This window comes from Rhinolophus sinicus, chromosome 1, assembly GCF_057876585.1.
Source record: "Rhinolophus sinicus isolate RSI-liver-muscle chromosome 1, RSI-T2T, whole genome shotgun sequence".
NCBI lineage: Eukaryota > Metazoa > Chordata > Mammalia > Chiroptera > Rhinolophidae > Rhinolophus > Rhinolophus sinicus.
Genome location: NC_142501.1, coordinates 45,503,997 through 45,525,125, shown reverse-complemented (window position 1 = coordinate 45,525,125; position 21,129 = coordinate 45,503,997). Strand labels below are relative to the sequence as shown.

The 21,129-nt window shown below is 35.8% G+C and overlaps 1 protein-coding gene across 1 annotated transcript in view; it reads left to right on the top strand.

The window, feature by feature from the left end:
• SLC2A13 (solute carrier family 2 member 13) overlaps nt 1-21,129 on the top strand; it is a 309,333-nt gene that overhangs the window by 60,411 nt on the left and 227,793 nt on the right. The window contains exon 3 of the mRNA XM_019736318.3: nt 8,562-8,770. Coding sequence (XP_019591877.2) covers nt 8,562-8,770 — 209 coding nt within the window. The remainder of the gene's footprint in view (nt 1-8,561; nt 8,771-21,129) is intronic.

Here is a 21,129-nt window from a genome sequence, read left to right as displayed (position 1 = left end):
AATGGTTAAAATGATCAATTTTATTTATATTTTACCACAATAAAAATTTAATAGAACTAAAAGAAGGAATAGACAAATACAGGCTCATATTAAAGAATTTTTATCTCTTAGCAACTAATAAGACAACTAGACAAAAAAAGTAAGGTTGCAGAAAAACTGGGCAGCACTATTAACTGCCTTGTCATAATTGATATTTGTGGAGTGCTCCGTCCAACAGGTACAATATATACATTCTTTTTAAAGTTCAAATCAGACATTCTTTAAAATTGACCATATCCTTGGTCATAAAATAAATGTTAAAAAATGAAATCTTAATAAAGGATATCCTCTGACCACAGCAGAATTAAATTAGCTATTAATAACAATAAGATAGCCTTTAAGTCTTGGAAATTGAAACATCATGTTGTAAATAACTCATGGGGCTAAGGGGAAATCAAAAGGAAAATCAGAAAATAATTTTGAACGAAAAGAAAATAAAATATATCAAAATTTGTGGAATGCAGCTTTGGCAGTACTTAGAGGAAAACATATACTAAAGTGATCATATGAGAGAATAGGAAAAAATATCTAAGTTTCATGTTAAAAAGCTAGAAAAATACGAGCATATTAAACACAAAGTAAATAGAAGGAATTTAATAAATAGAAGTCAATGTAAGAGAAAGCAGGCAAACAATAGAAAAACTAAACAATGTTCTTTGAAAAGATGAATAGTTTATTGTTTTAAATTTATTTTTCAATTATACTTGACATACAATATTGTGTTAGTTTCAGGTGTACAACATAGTGCTGTGTACAACATAAACTTTAGGGACAGAAATTCTGTCTATGTTATTGAGGGTTAACTGGAAAGTGGTGGGTGTAAGGAAACATTCTTAAATCATGGATATGTTCTGTTTCTGGATTGGGATGGTAGTTACAAGGGTGTATATATTTCTCAGAACTCATAGAATGATACACCTTGGATCTCTTTATATTGTTGTATGCAAATTTTGCCTAAGGAAAAAATCCATTACTGTGACCCTCCATTGTTTCCCTGTATTATATTGCTTTTCTGCGTTGACTAACAAATAATTTGTGTTGTTTCTGCCATGATAGTATTTCTAATACCCTCTGTTGAAATAACTTTTCTCCCTACTCTTAAACCATGCTTAAACCTCAGTTTTAGCAGTTAAATAATCCTGTTTTGTTTGCTGATTATTAGAGCATAAGTTTCTTGAAGCAAGGGATGTCTGCTAATCATTACTGTATCTCCATAATCCCTCGCCCAGAGCTTTGCATATGGAAGATTCTCAGTTCGAAAAAAAGGATATGGTGTAGGTATGGTTGTGTGTGCATTATTTTCACCACTACCCAGTAGTACTGTGAGTTTTGTGTAAATCAAGTATATTTTGCCATGTAGTTTAAAACTAGCTGCCTAATATCTGTGCAAAATAATTCATTTGTTTAAATAATATCACATCTTATTCTGTCAAAGCAACTGTACCTTGCTTCTTCTACTATAATTACAGTACTCTAAATAACCTTGGTCATACCACCTACCTTATATACCAAATTATTTTGAGGTGTTTTCCCCTAGCTACACAGTTAATACTTTCTTATGTTTACATATTTGGCAGAGATTTTTTTTTTTATAGTTTACACAGAAATATTCAGTGGGTAATACAAAAATCACTCATTTGCTGATCATATATCACCTGTTTTTTACTTAAAATGTTTCAACTGTGATGCATTGACTTTTTTTTTCCTCCTTATGTACCTTCACCCATAGTCTTGTGTTACTCTCTAGCTGCCACCACGTTATCAGGTTTATCAGTCTTCAGTGTTGATATTCTACATGGTCCTCAATGGCAGAGAAAAATTAATTTTCCAGCCTGGGGCCTCAGTTTGGCATGTTTTATTATTTTAATTTCTTATCTGTTAAAATGGAATTGTGAGTCATGAGCTGAAATTGAAAAGTATGTCATCAAATGAGTTGTAACGATAGCAGGTGGCTAAATTCAGTGTTCTTTTTTTGCATTTAAAGCTTTTGCATTAAGAAATCATATATTAAGTAATATGTGATTTATATTATATAAATCATAATTTATGTTTGATGACTGTCATGTAATTATCTTGTCGTTGATATGCTTTGATGATGACCATTTCTTTTGCAAATCCAAGAATAGAGACATTTTAGTAAAAACATCACTCATGTGATTATAACTTGAAAGAAGCATATGAAAAAACTCAAAATCCAGAAGTCAGGTAGCTCTAGCTGTAGCGCTGAAGGAACAGGGTTCTTGGATGTGGTTTGAAGGCACTGGAGTATACCTTTTTAAGGGGAAAATGTTTTGCTATCCTATGATGGTAAATATAATGGGAAAGGGTCAGCTTTGGGGGTGTTTTTGGGTTGAAACAGCACTACACCATCTCTGGTTTATTCATAATGCTCAGTGATTGGCTTAGAGTTTGACACTTAACATACATTCAGATATTTGCTGGGTAAACAGCTCAGAAAGATTACAAGAAATTTAGTCTTTGCTTTCCAAGAAAATACAGTAAATCTTCATTAGGTAACATTTTCAAAGCATTTACTATTGATTCTAACTGCACCCCCTTTTTATTTTCAATGAACTGTTTCTGGGGGAAAAAAATGTTTAGAGTTCATTTTATAGTTATATGTGAAAGGATGCCAGTTTGAAACTGCAGAGTTTTAAAGAATAAAGCATAGCATCTTAATATTTATGATATTCTTCTAACTTATTTGAGGTATTCAGAATGAGCAAACATGGACATGGTTTGTAAATCAGTGACAGATATAAACAGAATGCAAGCTAGAAGACAGAGGATGGAAATAAAACTAGTGGAATTACAACTACAGTTTTGTCACTTGATTTTTTTCACTTTATTATAAGGCACTGTTGGATATTAGAGAACATTGCTGATAACCCTCATTATACTCAGAACACTTTCAGAGGTTGTCACTGAGTTAATTTTAGTGTTTCGACAAATATCAAGATTCTCTGTGACTAGAAAAATATAAGGTGGAGATTTGGTTTGAGGATGTATACTTATGATAGCATGAGGTTGGGAGACAAGTAAGAGAGTGATTATTGAACTATACCTCATGGTATATTCAGAGGATAATTGGCTAAATGACTGCACTGTCTAAAAAAACCTTTTCTGTGCTTCTCAGAGTAAAACATTTCTTCCTTTAGTAGAATTCAGCGCCTCAAGAACTATAACATCAATTGCATAAAATTTGTTTTAAATATAATATAATGTAATACAGTTCCCTTAGCTATAATAGTTTTTCTGTTATAGCTTGACTTACAATTAAAACCATAAATCATAGAGCTCTTCTATGGTAACGCATTGTCAAACTTCATATCATTTGGGGATTTAAGTAAGAAAAAGAACAGAGGGTGAAGAGAAATAAACAGAACATGGATGCAGGATCTAATTCCTTCTGCACAATTCCTTTTGGAAGGAGAGGCCCGGGTAGGCCTGTGGGAGGCAGAGATTAAAAGACAAAATGTAGAGAAAAATAACTTTAGATATATAATGTTCGTTATATAAAATATTTTAAAAATTTATTCTCATTGTGGAAAAAAAAAAATCCTCAAGTCAAAATTGTTTTGCTCCAAGTCATCTTTTAAACTATCTACTTTGTTGTTACCTATATTTTTTCCTACATGAAATGTTTACTATGTATGTTAAAGAAAAATCAAATAAAACTCAGTTTGGCACAGTGTCCAAAGCAAACAGTACATGTTTACCCTTACAAATGAGAGATATTTTCTTTTAACTAATATTCAGCTGTTTTCATAGTAACACATTAGAGTCAAGAGAATAATAAGATATTCCGTTTGCCACTGGTGGGTCTGTATTAGTTAAATCCAGGCTGCAGTTCCCCAGCCAGTGAGTGTTTCTGTGTCAGGTGCTGGGCCTGGTATGATTAGGGGTGACTGCTCCCCCGTAACCTCTTTGCCCAGTTATTCTGCAGTGCTTTACTGCATTAGCAGAGGTGAGTGAACAATAAAACTTCTAAAGGGATTCTCAGAAGTCTTTAAAGATGAGACCAAGGCAAATTAGTGTCCCCTCTTAGGAATTCTGCAGAATTAAGTTAACTGATTATTAAACATTTATTATAGCTTGACTTACAATAAAAATTTATTAGAGGAACCACACTGCCTGGATTTTGATACTAGTTCTATTCTTTGTAGCTCATTTGCCTTTAAAATGGGGATAATGATGGTACTTACCTTGTAGGGTTGTGAAGCTATATGAGTTAAGGTATCTTAAGCCCTTTGAACAGTGCCTGGTGCATAGTAACTAGAGCTGTGTACTAGCTATTACTATTGTTGTTATTGTTGTTAAATGATTATATGTTCAAGATGAGTTTGTACTTTCAAGTAGATTTTCATGTACTTGGAACATAACCAGCACCCTTGTGGAACTACTGGAAAATCAGTGACATGTTTATTGTGTTTTCACTAGTCCATGTTATCAGATAACCATGTTATCAGTTAAGAGAAAGGGAAAAGTTATGAGTTGTAAAATTCTGTCTTTAATGACCATCTATTAGAGGATGCTTGTCTTTAGTTTCATAAGTGAGAGCAATCTGATTCCTTTAGAGCAAGAATGATGGCGAATGTTCAGTTCAGTGAAGGGCTTGTTTGGTTTTGTGTGAGGAACCGGCCCTCTGATGGCAGCAGCGGCAGCAGGTCAGCTCAGCCACTGTGGGGCAGAGGGCAGGCACCCAGGAATGCAGGGTCTTTGATTCACAGAGCTTCAGTTCTTGACACTGGGAAGAAGGCTTAACCTGAGGTGCAATAGCTGGGCTTGTCTCTCTTGTGGTGGCCCAACCGCACCATTTGAAAGCGTTCGATTTGAGGGCCCCTCCTTAGTTTTCTGATAGGCAGGTGCTGGTACTGCTAGTTGGGCCAGAAAAGAGCTTATTTGTGAACTTGAGTTTAGAGAGGGGATCATGGTGCTGAGAACGTTCTAAAGATTTTTCACTCCTCATGAAAGCCTGGCATTTTTTGCTACAGTAAACCTACTTTCCCTTTCTGTCAGCTTGGTGTGCTCTCTTGCCTGCAGGAGATAATGGCTTTTGCCTAAGATGTGGACCTTGGGTGCTTACTGTTCACTTTCACCCCCTGAGTTCTTAAAACCTTAGATCAGTGGTTCTCAGACCTCACTGCACATTAGCACCTCCCAGGGAGCTTGTACTAAAATAGAATCCCCTGGGACAGGAGCCCAGACCAATTAATTAAAATCCCTGGGTTGAGTAGAGCCTGGATACTGGTGTTTTAAAATCCCCCTGGGTGACTCTAATGTGAAGCAAGGGTTTAGAACCCTTGATTTAACTTACAATAATGAGATCCTCATGTTAGCAGGGGACTACTTGTTTGGGATTGACTGCCCTGTGTTATCAATATACTCTTTGTCCTATCAGTACATTCTTTGTCTTTTATCTTGTTCCTGATTTCCTTGGATTTAGAGGACTGATAACGAGTCCCTAATACTGCCTTGACTAAGGCTAGAGAGTTCCTGCTCTTTTTAGTCAGTCTCATGATAAAATTTTCATCAGTACAACATCAAAGAAACCTCTTATTTATCTGCAGTCTGCACATCATCAGAGTAATGGTTTTTCCTCAAGAAAGAAATTGGTTAGTTCTTCCTACCGTAAGTTTGGGTAGATGATACAGCCGTGTTAGACAGGTTGCATTGAGCTGGTTAAGGGAAGAGGGAGTCAGGGAGGTAAATATATTTTTTGCTGAGTATCTTCTCCATTTTAGGTACCAACTGAACGATTTCACTTAATTATCCCACCAGTCCTATGAAATAGATGGTCACCTGTGCATTAAAATGTTAAGTAACTTGACCAGGATTTTGTGGTTAGTAAACCCAGAGCTGAAATGTGACCCAGACCTGTTCCTATGCTCTTTCCATCATAAACCACAGCTACCCACTATCTTGTATATTTGGCCTCCACAAAGCCTTGGAAATTTATTTGTATCAAAATATTTTTATCATGAAAGGTAATTAAAATAAAGTAAACTAAGTTCTTTTGTTTTACTTTTAGAAGAGAAACATTGGGATGCCAATGTATAAAACATTTTATTTTGACTAATCTCTGGAACCAGTCTTTAATATCTTTAAAGGTTGGCAGCAAGGTGCGAGTTCCTTTTCCCCATCCTGGTATTAGAGCACCGACTTATAAATTTTAGACCTAGACTCTTGGCACTTATGGATTTCAAATGCTGGAGGGCATTCTGTTTTCAAATGCTGGAGGGCTAAAGTAATCGGTTTTCTATAGCTGGCTTAAGAAACAGGCTAATATGTATGTTTGCGTTTTTCTTTTTGTCTTTTCCATTTTCTTTTTAGTTTTTAAAAATATTGTGTTCTAGGATGAAATAGTGAGTAGTAAAGTACAAAATATTATGTGAGCTTCTTTGGACCTGAAAATGATTCAATTTCTGTATCCATTTCAAGTGCTTCTTTCAAGTATTCTGTGCAGGTCTTTAATCTTAATTCATCACAAAGGGTGTTTGGAGAACAAAAGGAAAGATTATGAGAGGTAGAGAAACAAAATGTAAAGGTTTTCCTCTTTAGGACTTCTAAAACTTATTTCCAAATCCAGTATATTTGGTGTTTACCATTTTATTGCTTTTCTTTTAAATAATTGGCAATATAATTATGTACAACTGTCTTTAAGAAAGTATACAACCAAATAGAAATTTCGTTCATTTACAGCAATAAAACATACATTTAAGTAATAGATTTGGTTATATAAGTTAATATCTTAAGGGGAAGAGACCAGAAATATGCATTTGCCTGAGTTGATCTCTCTGGCTCTCATCTGAAGATTCTTAGGAAGTCTTTAGATGAGTCATTTTCAGAAGAGAAGATCTAGTTGTATCTAGAATAACAAATAGTTTTATTGTCACGAATCACTGTGCAAGTAAGTTTGCAGAGCTAAATGGTCCAGAAGAGTTACTGCATAAGATATTGCTATATGATTATGAAGCACAGCTACTTGCTCTTTAATTAATACAGAAAGTTTAGATATATAGCTGCCTTTGCATCATTTCATAAAACATTTACTAAGTGCCTACTGTGTTCAAGATACTTTAGTATGTGCTGCATAGAAAGTTAAGTATGCAGTCAAGTAGGATAGGTAAATAATTTATTGTAATGCAAGGTACAGTGACATAAATTGAGGTTAAAACATTATGTTTTGTGGGTGAGCAGAGGAAGAAGTGATTCAGTATTGGTATAATTATCATAGTCCATGGATTAAAGTGTAAAACAGATTTCTTTTAATACTGTAGGTCCAGTGATTCATTCAGTTAGTTACTCATAAATGCTTTCTTCACTTTCTTAGTTAATTTTTCTGTTTTCACATGTAGTTTTAGCTATTGTTTGGACTAGGAGTTATTCTTAACACTCATGTGACAGTTATATATTTTTTTCTGCTGTTTTCAGAATTAAAATAAACTAACTTGAAAAATAATGGACCTTTTCACAAGATGTTTATATCCGTAGCCTTTGAGGCTGCTATGCTTTGGGTTTAACAGCATAAAAGTCAGAATAACTTTGAAAAGCACATCGAGTCAAGTGACTTCTCACTGAACTATGAGTACCAGTGAGCACGGTTGTTCAGTATTTGGAGTTGGCCTTCTGAGCTCTACCATCATGAACCTACCATGGAACATACCCGGGGAACTTGGATCAACAGAAAACATCCGGGTGTCAAGATTCACAGTTTTCAGTTGAAAGAGACATTGAAGTTTATCTAGCCTAACCCCTCAGTTCAAAAAGATTGAATCTTAGAGATGTTAGGAAATCAGTACAGTGGTCAGAATAATATGGAGAGATCTTTGATACTGATGTACTAATATCACTACTTTTGTTGTTTTTCTGGTGGATTTAAAATGATATACTTATTTGCTATGTAGAATTTTCCCAGCCATTAAATATAGACATTTAAAGAAGATGACAATTAAAACATGAGCATTTTTGTTTGCATTTCTATCATTTTAATAACTATTATTTGCTTCTGAGTCTATCATTTTTCTGCCTTGGGTTTCTACTTATGAGGGTGAACATGATGCTTGATGGCAAAATGAAATCATAGCTAAGCATTCACAGAACAGAAATACCTAAAGAAATCAATTAGTGCATTTATTTAAATGAAAAGTGTATCTTTTAAACAAATCAGAGAGTTTTGTCTTAATCCCATTTTATATTGTAGAATACAGAATTACATATGTTAGTACTGGATAGGGATAGTTATTGTGATGTTTTGCATGATGTGTTTTGTTTAGAATGCATATACATAATTGTGACTTTTGCCCATTCTTTTTCATTGTAATTTGTGTGAGATAGAGAAGAATCAGATTTTTCTCATTTTTCAATTTCACTATAGCATAAAAATATCCTTTTTTTTTGGTGACTCACACACATATATACATAATTGAATGAAAATCATTCTAATACAGCATTAACTGTTATTCTTAATGTGGTGCTAATAAGACCAAAGTTTACAATAATCTGTGGATTTCTTATTGCAGGTACATGTTGGGACTTGCAGCAATTCCAGCAGTTATACAGTTTTTTGGCTTTCTTTTTTTACCTGAAAGCCCTCGATGGCTTATTCAGAAAGGACAGACTCAGAAGGCCCGTAGAATTTTATCTCAGATGCGTGGTAACCAGACCATTGATGAAGAATATGATAGCATCAGAAACAACATTGAAGAAGAGGAAAAAGAGGTTGGCTCAGGTATGTGGATTTCGTACTTATATGAATTTACAAACTACATGGTGGTTTTATTGAGAAATTATATTTTAGTTTTATTTAATCTCTAAATTATGGAGTGGTTTTATGTGTGTAACCAAAATGAAATAAATATATTTTAATATATAATAAATATATTTTATAAATAAAATTTATTATTATATAATTATTTATAATTATTATTATATAATTTATTATAAATACATATAATAAATATATTTTAAATATATAATGTTACAAAAGAATGACGAAAAACATCCCCATCATGCAACTATTCTAACACATAATTAGTATTTAAAATTTTGTATAATCCCTTTTATTCCTTCTAAATTCAATGTACGTGGCATAGTTGTCATTATTTTGTGTATATGGGTAGTTTTTGATTGTATGTTTATTTTATATGTAAATTGTCATATATAAAGATACATGCACATTATTGACCTTCCATATTAATTAAAAAGTCAGTGTGAACTATTGTCAAAATAAATCAGTTTAGTAAAATTAAATACCTGTTTACATGTGTTACATTAATTTTCATACTAATTTTATAAGAATACTTTCATATACTAGTTTGGGGAATAAGAATACTTTCATATACTAGTTTGGGGATAATTTTGTATTTTCCTGTTATCTTTAAGATATTTGTCTAATTGAAATTTTGCCATGTCAGAAAATCAAAAAAGAGGAAGTTTCTAGTTAATTTATGTCGATGGGTTTATTTTCAGAGAAGAAATCATGTACGGATCTACAAAATTCTCAGGCAGGATCTATAATCTTGACAGTGGTTTGGCTAAGCAATTTGTAGGATGCAAATTATAGGAAAAGGTAGCTATTTTACAATACATGTTTTTTCAACAACAGCCTGCCAGCTTCACATTTCTCAAAGTTGTTTTGTTTTTCTCTGGACCTTTTTGCCTCTACGTTAATTGGTAGCTTAAGTGGATATGCTGACTTATATTACTCAAATTATTTTTCATACCCGAGAAACTGCCAAACGCACACACCCCTTTACTGATATGTCGTACGCAAGTGTTGGAAGGTCTATTCACTCACCTTTTTCTACCATTTTTGGTGGAGCTGAAGGTTATGCTTTCCTAAAACAATAGAATAAACACTTTGCAGAAGCTGGCCACTGTGTTAGCCGTACATGGCTTGACTTAACTTTATATAAATGCAGCACAATATTGTGATGTTATTATCTCCTTGCTCAGACTCATTGGGAGCCCATTCTAGGTGAAGGTCATTTCTAACATTTTTAGAGCATATACTGTGTGCCTGGTATTGTCAGCTTTTCCAGAATAGCACATTAGTGCCACTACTAAAAGGAATTCTGCTTTAATAGAGTAATTTAGAATTCAACATTGCGTTAATTTTTAAAATAGGATTTGTAAATGTCTATCTAAATTACAAATAACTTACTATATACTCCTGTCTAAATTCCTCTTAGCAGTAGCTTGAATGAAATACGAGGTTTTGTAGTAATCAGTACACTTGAAACCCATAGGCTAATAATGTGCAAGTGGAAAACTTTTCAGAGTATTAGGTTATTAAATACTACTCAGAACCTAAGTTTTTATTAATTTATATGAAGGACAAGACAACTTAATAATAATAAAAAACCTTCTTATTTAAGAGTAGGTATAATATTGATTTTACTACAAAGCATTGCACATGTAGTTTTTTTTGATGACTTTTAAAAATTTGTCTGACTGGCTAGCCATGCAGTTGTTGATGATGGACACTGAGTTTCGTGACTATCTGGAACGTATAACCAAATGAATTTCTTTAGAAACTTGAGGTACATAAGATTGCAGTTTTCTGCATCTGCTTTAGTTTTTATCAGAAATCTTTGGGAGTGAAACAGGGTACTATTTCTTGGGTGCAGATAAAGTATTTAGCTACTTACCTATTTCTTAATGTTGCTCTATATACACATTTGGTACAGGTTTTTTAAAATACTGTAATGTTATCCACTGACTCCTAATAACATTTGTGTCGTGCTTGGGTAAATATTGTACACTTTGTAACTTAATGGAATTAATAATTATCCATTTCTGGATTTGTATTATTTGAGTACTATCATCTTGCTTAATTTAAAACTAATCTCATGTTCTTTTTTAAAAGTACAGAATTAATAGCATTATGAAATGAATGCATACAGACATATTGGCCAGTGTTAGTAGTAATTTTGGGCCTTGATTGAGAAATTTGACCACAGTGAGACATGTGGTACACAAGCATGAATTTTATTTCAGCATTCTCATGTCCAGGAGCAAAATTCTAGGTCAGGTTAGTTGGAAAGCAGAGACAGGTGCTAGTGCCTGTGTTAACAAACTGGGAGGGTCCTGGGCTCTCAGTGTACATTAAAAAATGATAGGCTAGATGGACAAATACAATGAAGAAACAACTAACTTTGCAATAATAAAAATGTCCTGGCTCTGAGAAGATTAGTCAGCCATTGCGCTGGAGGGTTAGACAGTGACTTGAGTTAATCGCCTTTGGATCCTAGAGCAGTGAATTGTGAGCCATGACTTCAAGCCTAAGAACTCTGGGCAGTGGAGTGTGGCGGCCTTGACCTAGCCTCCACGAAACACTCAGATATTCCAGAAGGTTGGAAAGAAGTTGTTTAACGAGGCCCCTGTTTCTTTTAGGGAGAAATGCTTTATGTTAGACGTTACCTGCTACCTGTGAGCTTGCCAAATAGATCTGATTCCAGATCAGTAAAACACATCCATCTCTAGGAGTTTCCAGTGGATTTGGGACTTGTGACTGTTATGGTACTTGCTTATGTGACCCTTCTCCTTTTGTAGGACTTTTTTTTGTTGCTGTTGTTGTTACTTGAGTTTATATTTGATCTCTTTGAGGAAAATAGGCATAACTACTGAATTACGTATTTGTTAAATTAATTTTTTGGATGTGTGATATGTCAATGCACATGGCATTTGCTTCTCCTGGTTTCAAAACACACTTTATTAGTGAATATGGCGGCTGCTCTGGCCATGTTAACAGCGGAGGTGAGGCTCACAGGCCATGCCGTGGAACAGGATTGGATTGTAATGGGACTTCCTTTCTTCTGCACATGGTATGAAGGTCACCCTCCTTAGTGTGTGATTTCTCCACTGTAGTCGGCAAAAAAAGGGGGCAGTTTATGGGAAAAGCGAACAACTGGTTTTCACATGTGTTTAACACTGTTTATACATCCTGTAGGACTAATAAAGTGAAACTAGAAGAAACAACAGCTTGGTTTGGAAAGCTCCCTGGAGTGGGAGATAGGGAAATGAAGGCTAGCCCTGGCCCAATCTCAAGTTTGTAACCCTAAAAAGATTTTGGGGGAGTTGCTGAGCTTTAGTTTCTTTGTAGGTTTGCAAGAAAAGAGAGCTAGTTTATAACAGCTCCGCAGTCTTGATATTTTTGGAGTTTTAAAAGTCTGTGTGAAATGCCTGTGTTTTTTTTTTAAATTTCTGTTTATTATGCAGATATTTATTGATTGACACTCGGTAGAGATGGGGATGTAGCAATAAATAAGACATAAGGTTCTGGCCCATTCTGTTGGGAAGAGGCGAACAAATGATATAAAAGTAAATAATTATCAGGTAACTGAAACTGTAGTAATGGCTTTGAAATAAACAAATAAGTCAAGAGCATATTGATAGAGGGACTGAGAAAAAGGGCTACTTTAGGTGGGATGGTTAGGAAAGGCTTCTCTGAAGAGGTGAATTTGAAGAATGAGAAAGAATCAGCAATGCAGAGATCTGAAGGGAAGAGTGTTCCAGGCAGAGGGAACAGGAAGTATAAAATTGTATGAATCATTAAGTGAACCACATTAATTGTTTGGGAGTTTTGGTAATAGTTGTAAAGTGTACATGTACCAGATTTTTCAAACATTGCAGTAAGAACAATAGTTCTTTATTAATCCCAGGTTACCAAGACTAAGCTTTGAATTAGTAGGGACACAATTAGTACTTTTAGAATTAAAAGCACGTTTGAGTACAAAATAATATTTCTATCATTCTGTTGGTTATCTTTTGTGGTTTTCTTCCTAGTTTATTTCATGTTGCATAGATAAGTATTATTAGAGTCATAACTTGTATGTATAGCAGAGGTAAGAACCTGAGAGAGACCTAGGTATGGCAGTGATTCACAAACTTTTCCACTTAACATCAAAGGTGAGTGGAGAGAGGCTGGCCTTTTGGGACCTTGGTACCAAAAGGCAGCTGCAGTAAGCTCAACATTTATTTCAATTTTTATGCTTTATCCTAGAAATGAAGACAAGTTTGCATGCTGTTCTATAATATAACTGTTTCACTTGACTCTAAAAATGTTTTTTTCTGAATATCTGTATTGTCTATTCATTGGCTTTATGTGTTCCATCAGTATGTCATGTACATGGCCTCCCTCAGTTTGACAGACATGAGGTATATGCTTCCCTCAGTTTGACAGACATGAACTTAAAGCATTTGGAGTTTCTTTCCTGAGTAACCTGTAAGGCCAGGTTTTAAAAGTTGGTCTGCTTATATTACTAGAGATAGATGGTCATCTCTGAATGTACTGGGCATGTAGAAGGGCAGAGAGTCGTCATCGTCAGGAGCTTTAGTTCGTAACAGTTAAGCTTAGTTTCTCCCACAACAAGAAAAGTAAAATCAATCAACCAAACAGGCAGGATTCTTCCAAAGACAATCTTAGGGAAGAATCCATTAACGAAGGTCGTGTATTCATATACTTTATACCACCTTGTTTGACAGCACTAATTGACTTCTTCAATTTCCTTTTTTAAAATTGAGATATAATTGACACATAACATTATATTAGTTTCAGGTATACAACATAATGATTCAAAATATGTATATATTGTGAAATGATTATCACAGTAAGTCTAGTTAACATCCATCACCACAGACTGATAAATCGATAAATTGACTTTTCCGATTTCTTATCTTGTACCAGAGAACAATAACTGTACTCCTCCTGGGATGAGGTGAAAGAAAGGAAAGCAACGGCTTCTGCTGGCACATGTCTTAGCAGAAGAAACTCCTTAGGCAGGGCTTGGGGAAAGTGTCAAAAAAGTCACCCTCTCTGCTATTCCTTTCTCTGCTCCGTAGTGGGGTATTAAGGCAGGATCATTGGAGGGAAAATGTAAACAAGGCAAACTTTCTCTCACTAGAGAAACATGCACATGTTGATGTTAGAACCACCACACAAAAACAGGGAAAGAAGAAACAGTGTTTGGGGAGAAAGAAGTTGTCAGGGCAGCTTCAGTGCAACAACAAGATGGGGCAAACAAGGGAGAGACTGAGAGCAGACTGCAGGGCACTGGGGAGCAGCCCCCACAAACCTATTGTCTATAGCATGGGGTCAATCCAGAAAACTTAAAAATGTTTACAGTCTTTTTTTTTTTTCTTAAAGGAAAATACCTTTTTCAAGTGTCCCATCTTTAAAAAACTTACAGACACACACACACACACACACACACACCTTTTTACAGTACATATTACCTAGATGACATAGATCCTAGATACTTCCAAAATAAATTTATTAAATGTAAGAATATCAGTGAGACAGTTAGCCCTGCCCTTTGGTCACTAAAGTCTTAATATTTGGGCACATGTGAGAAGTGGCAATCCAGAGGCACTACCTTAATGCTTCGCATTGAGATTTCATCTAGGCTCACTGGTTGTCCTCCCTGTGACAGGGCGTTCAAGTTACTTATGCAGTGTATAATCTATGAGAAAACATCTAAGCCAACACAATTTGCGTTGTTTAATCTTATCAACTAATCATCCAGTAATCTGAGTTATTGTGGCTCCTTGTTTTGCCTTTGTCCGGTAGTTTAGTCTCCAGCCTGGCAAGGAAGAATGTCGTAGGGAGCAAAATTTATACAAGACCCTCCTGTTCAGTTAAAATTTGATTTGATTTATCTCCAGCTCTTTGAGGGTCATGTCTGTTGTGTACAGGAAGGGACAGCTGCATCTTTCTCTTTTTTTCATACAGTAATTTTGCAATTAGGTCATCAAGTCTTAGCTTCTCATAAGTTATTTTCTTTTTCTGTGAATTGATATTCCCTGTAGCAATTTCAACAAATCATATTCCGCAGAGAGGTCAGAGAGGGTAGGTATTTATCATATTTTGATAGAAATCCTTCCAAAAGTTTCTTTAGAAATCCAATTCTAGCATAATGGCATTGCAGTAGAATGCACATTATAGTTGACATCTGATGCACTTAGAGGAAAGTAGTCATCTTTCTCAATATTTTTGGACATTTCTCTTGTATTTTCTTCATGTGGTGGCACAGTGTTGTCTGACCCAAAGTAACGCATGCATGTTATTTACTGGATGAACTTGAAATAGATATGGACAAATCATTTCTCGGCAAGATGACCCCCGATTTTATGAATTTCGGCAAAGAAAACATTTCTATATCTAATATTCTTGAGGTTGTTGCAAAATTGCAAAAATTGTCAACATGTGAGGCTGTTACACATATCTCCTATGGTAAACAGTAGATTAAAACAAAGGGTCAAGTTTAAAGCTGCTTTGCTTCTCTATCCCTGCGTTATCAAGCTGTAAGCTGAAGGAATATTAAAATAATATACAACTCTATTCCATTTTTAGTAAAATTTATTTTTTTTACTTGTGATGACTTATTTAAAAGAAGCTTTATTTAACTCAACATGACTTTAAATAAAGGCTGCCTTCTATTTTCGAAACCAAAGAGGACTTTTGAAATCTTAAACAGTATTAGAATAGTTCTTGGATTTTACATTTAAATGTCATTGACTTGTCTAAGATTTTCCACTCATCAGACTCATGGGAGAAAAATGTTTTTCCGATTACCTGTAAGCTTTCAAGCCATTTTCCTTGATTTATATTGAAAATCCAGATGGTCTTAGTAAGTTGATAGGTAATACTTGAAGGCTTATCTGTCTGCTTTCTTGCTATGATGTACTTACGTCCATATCCCATGAAAAGAAATCCACGCTGGGGGAGTTTTTACTGAGTCAAAATTTTCTTTTTCCCACAGCACATTGTAAAGTTCCTACTCCTTTATAATGCTCTGTATTTAATGTAATCAAAACAGGAGGGAAAAACAAAAAAGGTAGATATTTCAAAAAGAGTATAGTTTTTAAATTTCTCCTTCAGGGTAGTTCATTTCCAACTTAACACTAAATCTATCATGTAGCACAGGTGATAGTCTGCATTGTAAACTAAACTATACTCTGGAGATTAGTTTTCCTCGAGAAAAGACAAATTGCTGTGTCATTTAAAGGTTACCTAGTCTTTGGAGTAGGTTAGAGGAAGATCCTGATCCTGAAGAAAATACAATTTTCTCCATCTTAAAGGGGTGGGCACATGGGGCACTCTTTATTGTTGGGACTTTTTAGTAGTAATAGGATGATTCTAAAAAACTCTAGAATCATAATATTAATAACTATGTCATGTGCTATCTGGAAAAATGTGCCTGTTTACAAATAAATATCACAAGAGATCTTCTCGAATGATTCTCAAAAATCAAAGGAATCACTCTTAATTTTGTTTTTCTAATATTTTAAATTCAGTTTGTATTTAGAAGATAGAGTGGTGAAATACCATTGATTTTCTTCTTCCTTTACCATTCTACCTCAGGCCCTCTGACCCTCTGGTCTACCCACTGAGCATTATTTTTAATCAGTATCTTAGTGAACACTTACCAGAGATGTACATTTCAGTTACCTTACTTATCAGCATCCATATTGCTTGAAACGTAGTAGCCTTCAATAAGAGATGTGTAGGAGAAAAGTACTGGGTTTATGAAGCTAGAACAACAATAGATTGCTGTACAGGCAAACCTCGGAGATACTGTAACTTCAGTGTTAGACCACTGCAGTAAAACAAGTATGGCGGTAAAGCATGTCGTAATCTTTTTGTTGGTGGAGGGTCTTCCCTTCGATTTATAAAAAAAACTAACATCTATAAAGCACAATAAAGTGAAACACGATAAAATGAGGTATGCCTGTATAAGTGTCTCACATCTTTAGTGTAGTTTTTTTTCCTCCCTGAAGGAATATTTCAAAATATTTCCTTAAAAATGATTCCCACTGCTCATCTTTCAGAATAAAATAAACCTTCTAAAGTATTTTTTAAGAGAACCAAACCCAATAACTGCTGTTTCCCAAAGTGAGAGGAGGTTGTGGGGACAGAGACTTTCCAAACCAACTTTGTATAAAAAAGACCTTTTATAGTTTTAGCTTAACATTCATTATTCATATTTGAATAATATGAGTGAAACATACTAGTAACGTTTCTATTTACAGAATGCCTTTTTTGTAATGTGTGTGCACGTGCACACACCTATATTCTCTCTCTCCCTCTGATTCTTAAAACAACCCTATAAATTAGACATTATGATTCATATTGTACTGAGAAAATGGAGAGCTGTCAAGGTCAAACAGCTAGGAAGTGAGAGGCAGGATCTGAGCCCCACCCCACTCTCTCTCGTTTCTCATGTTCCACCTGGTCAGTTCTGCACCTCATGCCACCTCTGTGCTATGCAGTTTGGATATAGATATAGGAAAAAAATAAATAAGGCATGGTCCTTGTTCTTAAGGAGCTTAGAACCCCTCAAATTTCCTTAAGAATGTCCTCGTTTTCTAAAAGGAAAGAACATAAAACAACTACAAAATAGAAACAATAAACCTTCAAAGGCAATTGACAAACTTATTTCAGTTGTTTCCACCTTGAGAGTGTATTTCCCATCAGTTCCCTCTTCCCCACTCTTGCTGTCATTGTCTGTGTTACGTCTCTGGTGTTCATGCTCTCTGCCTGGGTGACAGTATCTCCCACTACTGTCCTTGCTAGTATCTCCTCTCTCCATCCACTTGCCCATGGTCTCCAGAGTTACCATCCCAACCACAGATGGATCGTGTCCCTCTCCTCTTAAGACACAAGTTCCTTAACTTGTTATTAAATGTCCTTTCAAATCTTGTTTGAATTTATCTTTCCAGTTTATTTCACGAGAGCCAAGACTTCATCATTACCCCAAGGGAGAAAGGAAGAGGCGCCCCTATTGACGGAGCACCTCCTGACTCTCAGGGCAGGGAGGAGATGCTGTGGGTTGGCACAGAGGAGGTGGGGTGAGTTAGGAGTTCCTGAGCTTCACTTTTTAATCCAACCAGTGAACTCTGCAAAGAAAATGTAAAAATTGTCTCATGAAAAGAATATATTAAATTTGAGAGCTAGTAACATACTAGCGATTTTCTAAGAAGGCCTTTTGAGACTGTTCTTCATTAACAAATTTAACACAATTCATTGTTCAGTTTACTTTTGGAACCTTTTTTGAAAAAGGTGGAAATAGAAATGTTTAAGCATTTCTTCCTGTTCAGTAGAGGCTGGTATTATTTTTATTGTGTTGCACAAGGGTAGAATGTCTACAAATTAGGTGAAATCATGTTCCATCTATTGCAGCTACTCAACTCTCCCACTGTAGCACAAAAGCAGTGATAATCTATAAAGGAGTGAGTGTGTCTTTGTGCCAGTAAAACACAAAAACTTAACTTTTTTGTGCCTGTGAGGATTTACTACGTATAAAAATAGGAAGCTGACCAAATTTGGCCTGGCCCCTTCTTTAATAAGTTATTAAATATATTTATTTTGTCAGTTGCCTCAGTTTTTACTGTTAGTTTTTTACAGTTTTTGCTAATTTAGGATGCTGCTTACTTTTTAAAAAATGTGCATTGAAGCCCCTTCAACATGGTACTCACTGGCAAGTGTGTTTGCTTTGCTTTCTGTGCAGGCGAGGAAATTGTGTGTATGAGTGCACATGGTGTATAGTCACAGAAGAACCTAAAAGTGAATGTTGCAGGGAAGCCTCTGGGTAAAAAGCAATAAGCTTTTAGAAAACCACTGTTCAGAACTTATTGCTTTCTTAAGGGCTGGGCTCCAGTCCTGCAGTTTCACCGCCTAACAGGTCCATGATGACACACTCTGTCACATTTGATCTGATGCGGCATTAGGAGAGGCCAGGATCAGTAGTGAGAGCTGGGTCTTATCATCTGATGCTGTGGCTGGCTGTCCTGTCAAAATGGTTTGATCCCCTTTTGCACCTGGGAACAGAAATCTTCACTCCCTTTTTTTGGATTACCGTCAGAGCAAGGTGATACCCTTTGTGGAAGACAAAATTCACAGGACAGTTCAGGAGACAATTTTATTCAGGCTGTTGCAATAAGAAGGTTCATTTATAATGAACTTCTCAAAGAAGAGGAAGGAAAGCTGCGATTTTATAGAGCAGATAAACAAGAGAGTCCTGGGGAAGGGTAGAGGTGGGTCTTATCTAGGAATGGGGGAGAATGGGTGCCTTCCTTCTCTGTGTTCTCTGAGCACCTCAGTAATGCATCTCTGTGGCAGTCAGTGATCAGTTTTCATGCCCCTGTCCCAGTAGCGACTCAGCTTTATTTATCATTGCATCCCCCCGTACCAGATCCAGACCCTGTCTTACATCAAGGTACTTACTGTATGTTTCTCTGATTGACTTTCCACTCTTGTGAATGGTGATGTTTGATTTCGGAGCCCTGGGATTTAGAGGAGGAAATGGAGTTCTTACAGCATGACAAGCCTTCCTTGTGTGTGACTCAGTCATTGTGAACCCCGAGGACCCCCAAATGGTTGTTGAGGAGGAGATGTAATTCAGTGTGCAGTGATAATTTGTTGAATGACCCTGCTTCCAGGGGCAGGTGGATATGTTTAGACATTTAAAGTAGATTTTACCAAAACTGTTTGGAATTTATGTGTGTATTAGGAGTTACTAGTATTTACTCCTGTTCTCTAACATGTTGAGCCCAATTAAGAAACTCAACTTTTGAGGTCAAACATTTATAAGTAAAATAAAATTTCAAATATAAAAGTTATAAAATCTTATGTGATTTATTATTATTATAGAATTTTAAAGCAAACCCTTTCTCTGTCGAAATCGGGGAAGTACCACTACAAATGAATGAGTTAGACTTTTGTTTATAATTATGGGTAATGGATTATAATACAGAGTAGGCCCTTAATATAGGTATGTACACTGTAAGATGTGGTAGAATCTTCTGCTATGAAATGTGAACCTTAGAAAATAAAAATAAGTTTTTCACTAGCCATTGCTACAGTGGCTTAGGTACTCTTAAAACAAATGATACTATAATTGTAGTGAGAACCTTAGATGTGAAATTTGGTATTTGTTTTGTTTCTGCTACTCTCTAGCTAGTTTATATTTAGATGTACCCACTTCAGGATGTAATTGGAGACATATATTCCTCAAAAATATTCTGTGAAAAATATTGTCATCAGGGTTTCTATTCATTTCACAAGAAATTACTGAAGTGGAGAAGGGTCAAGATGGCAGAGTAGGAAGACCCTTAGCTCACTTCCTCCCACAAACACCCCAAAACTGCAACTGAATAAAAAAACTATTGCTGAGAACGACCTGAAGACTAGCAGAACAGATTTTCTACAACTAATGATACAAAGAAAAATTCAGATCAAGACATGTAGGAGGGGCAGAGATGAGGTCTAGTCAGGACCCACTCCTGGTGCAGTGACCTACAATCAGGAGGGATATCAGAACTGTGGAAGTTCTCCCTGAGAAGTGAGAGGTCTGAGCCCCACATTGGGCTCCCCAGCCTGGGATACCTTTCCTGGGAAGGGAAGCCCCCATAACATCTGGATTTGAAAACCAGTGGGGCATACTACCTGAGGATCCAAGGGGCTGTAGGAAACCAAGACACCACTCCTAGAGGCCTTGTGCACAAACTCATTCATTCTGAGTCCCAGTGTAGAGGCAGCAGTTTGAAAGTACTTGGGTCGCACATGAAAGAGACACATTGACTAACTTCAGGGCGAGTCTCAGAGCTGTTGGATATTTCTCTGGGGATGGAAGCACTGGTGACACCATGTTTTGTTTATTTGTTTGTTTGTTTGTTTACTTTTTCCACCTGACTGGCCTGGCATTGGAAGGTGCCAGTACTGATGCTCTTTATTAACCTTGTTAATACCATTAATCCCACCTCATTGTTACCCTGAGGACCCATCCTGCCCAATCGGCCTGCCCTGGCGGGCACCCAACCAAAGTGACTAGCTCTGTCACACCCAGCAAGCAACCTTGGCTGGTGCCAATACCCCTCAAAAGTGGTTCCATCTCCAAGGTGCCAGCCCCCACACCCGAATGTGGATCAACCACTTAGAAAGCTAGTATGAAGGGTAAAAGACAAAAGTAGTAAAAATAATTATAACTATTATAATTAGTTAAGCGGTACCAAAAATAAAAATATGTAAATTGTGAAATCAAAAATGTAAAGTTGTAAAATGCTTTCAGACTTAACTTGCTATCAACT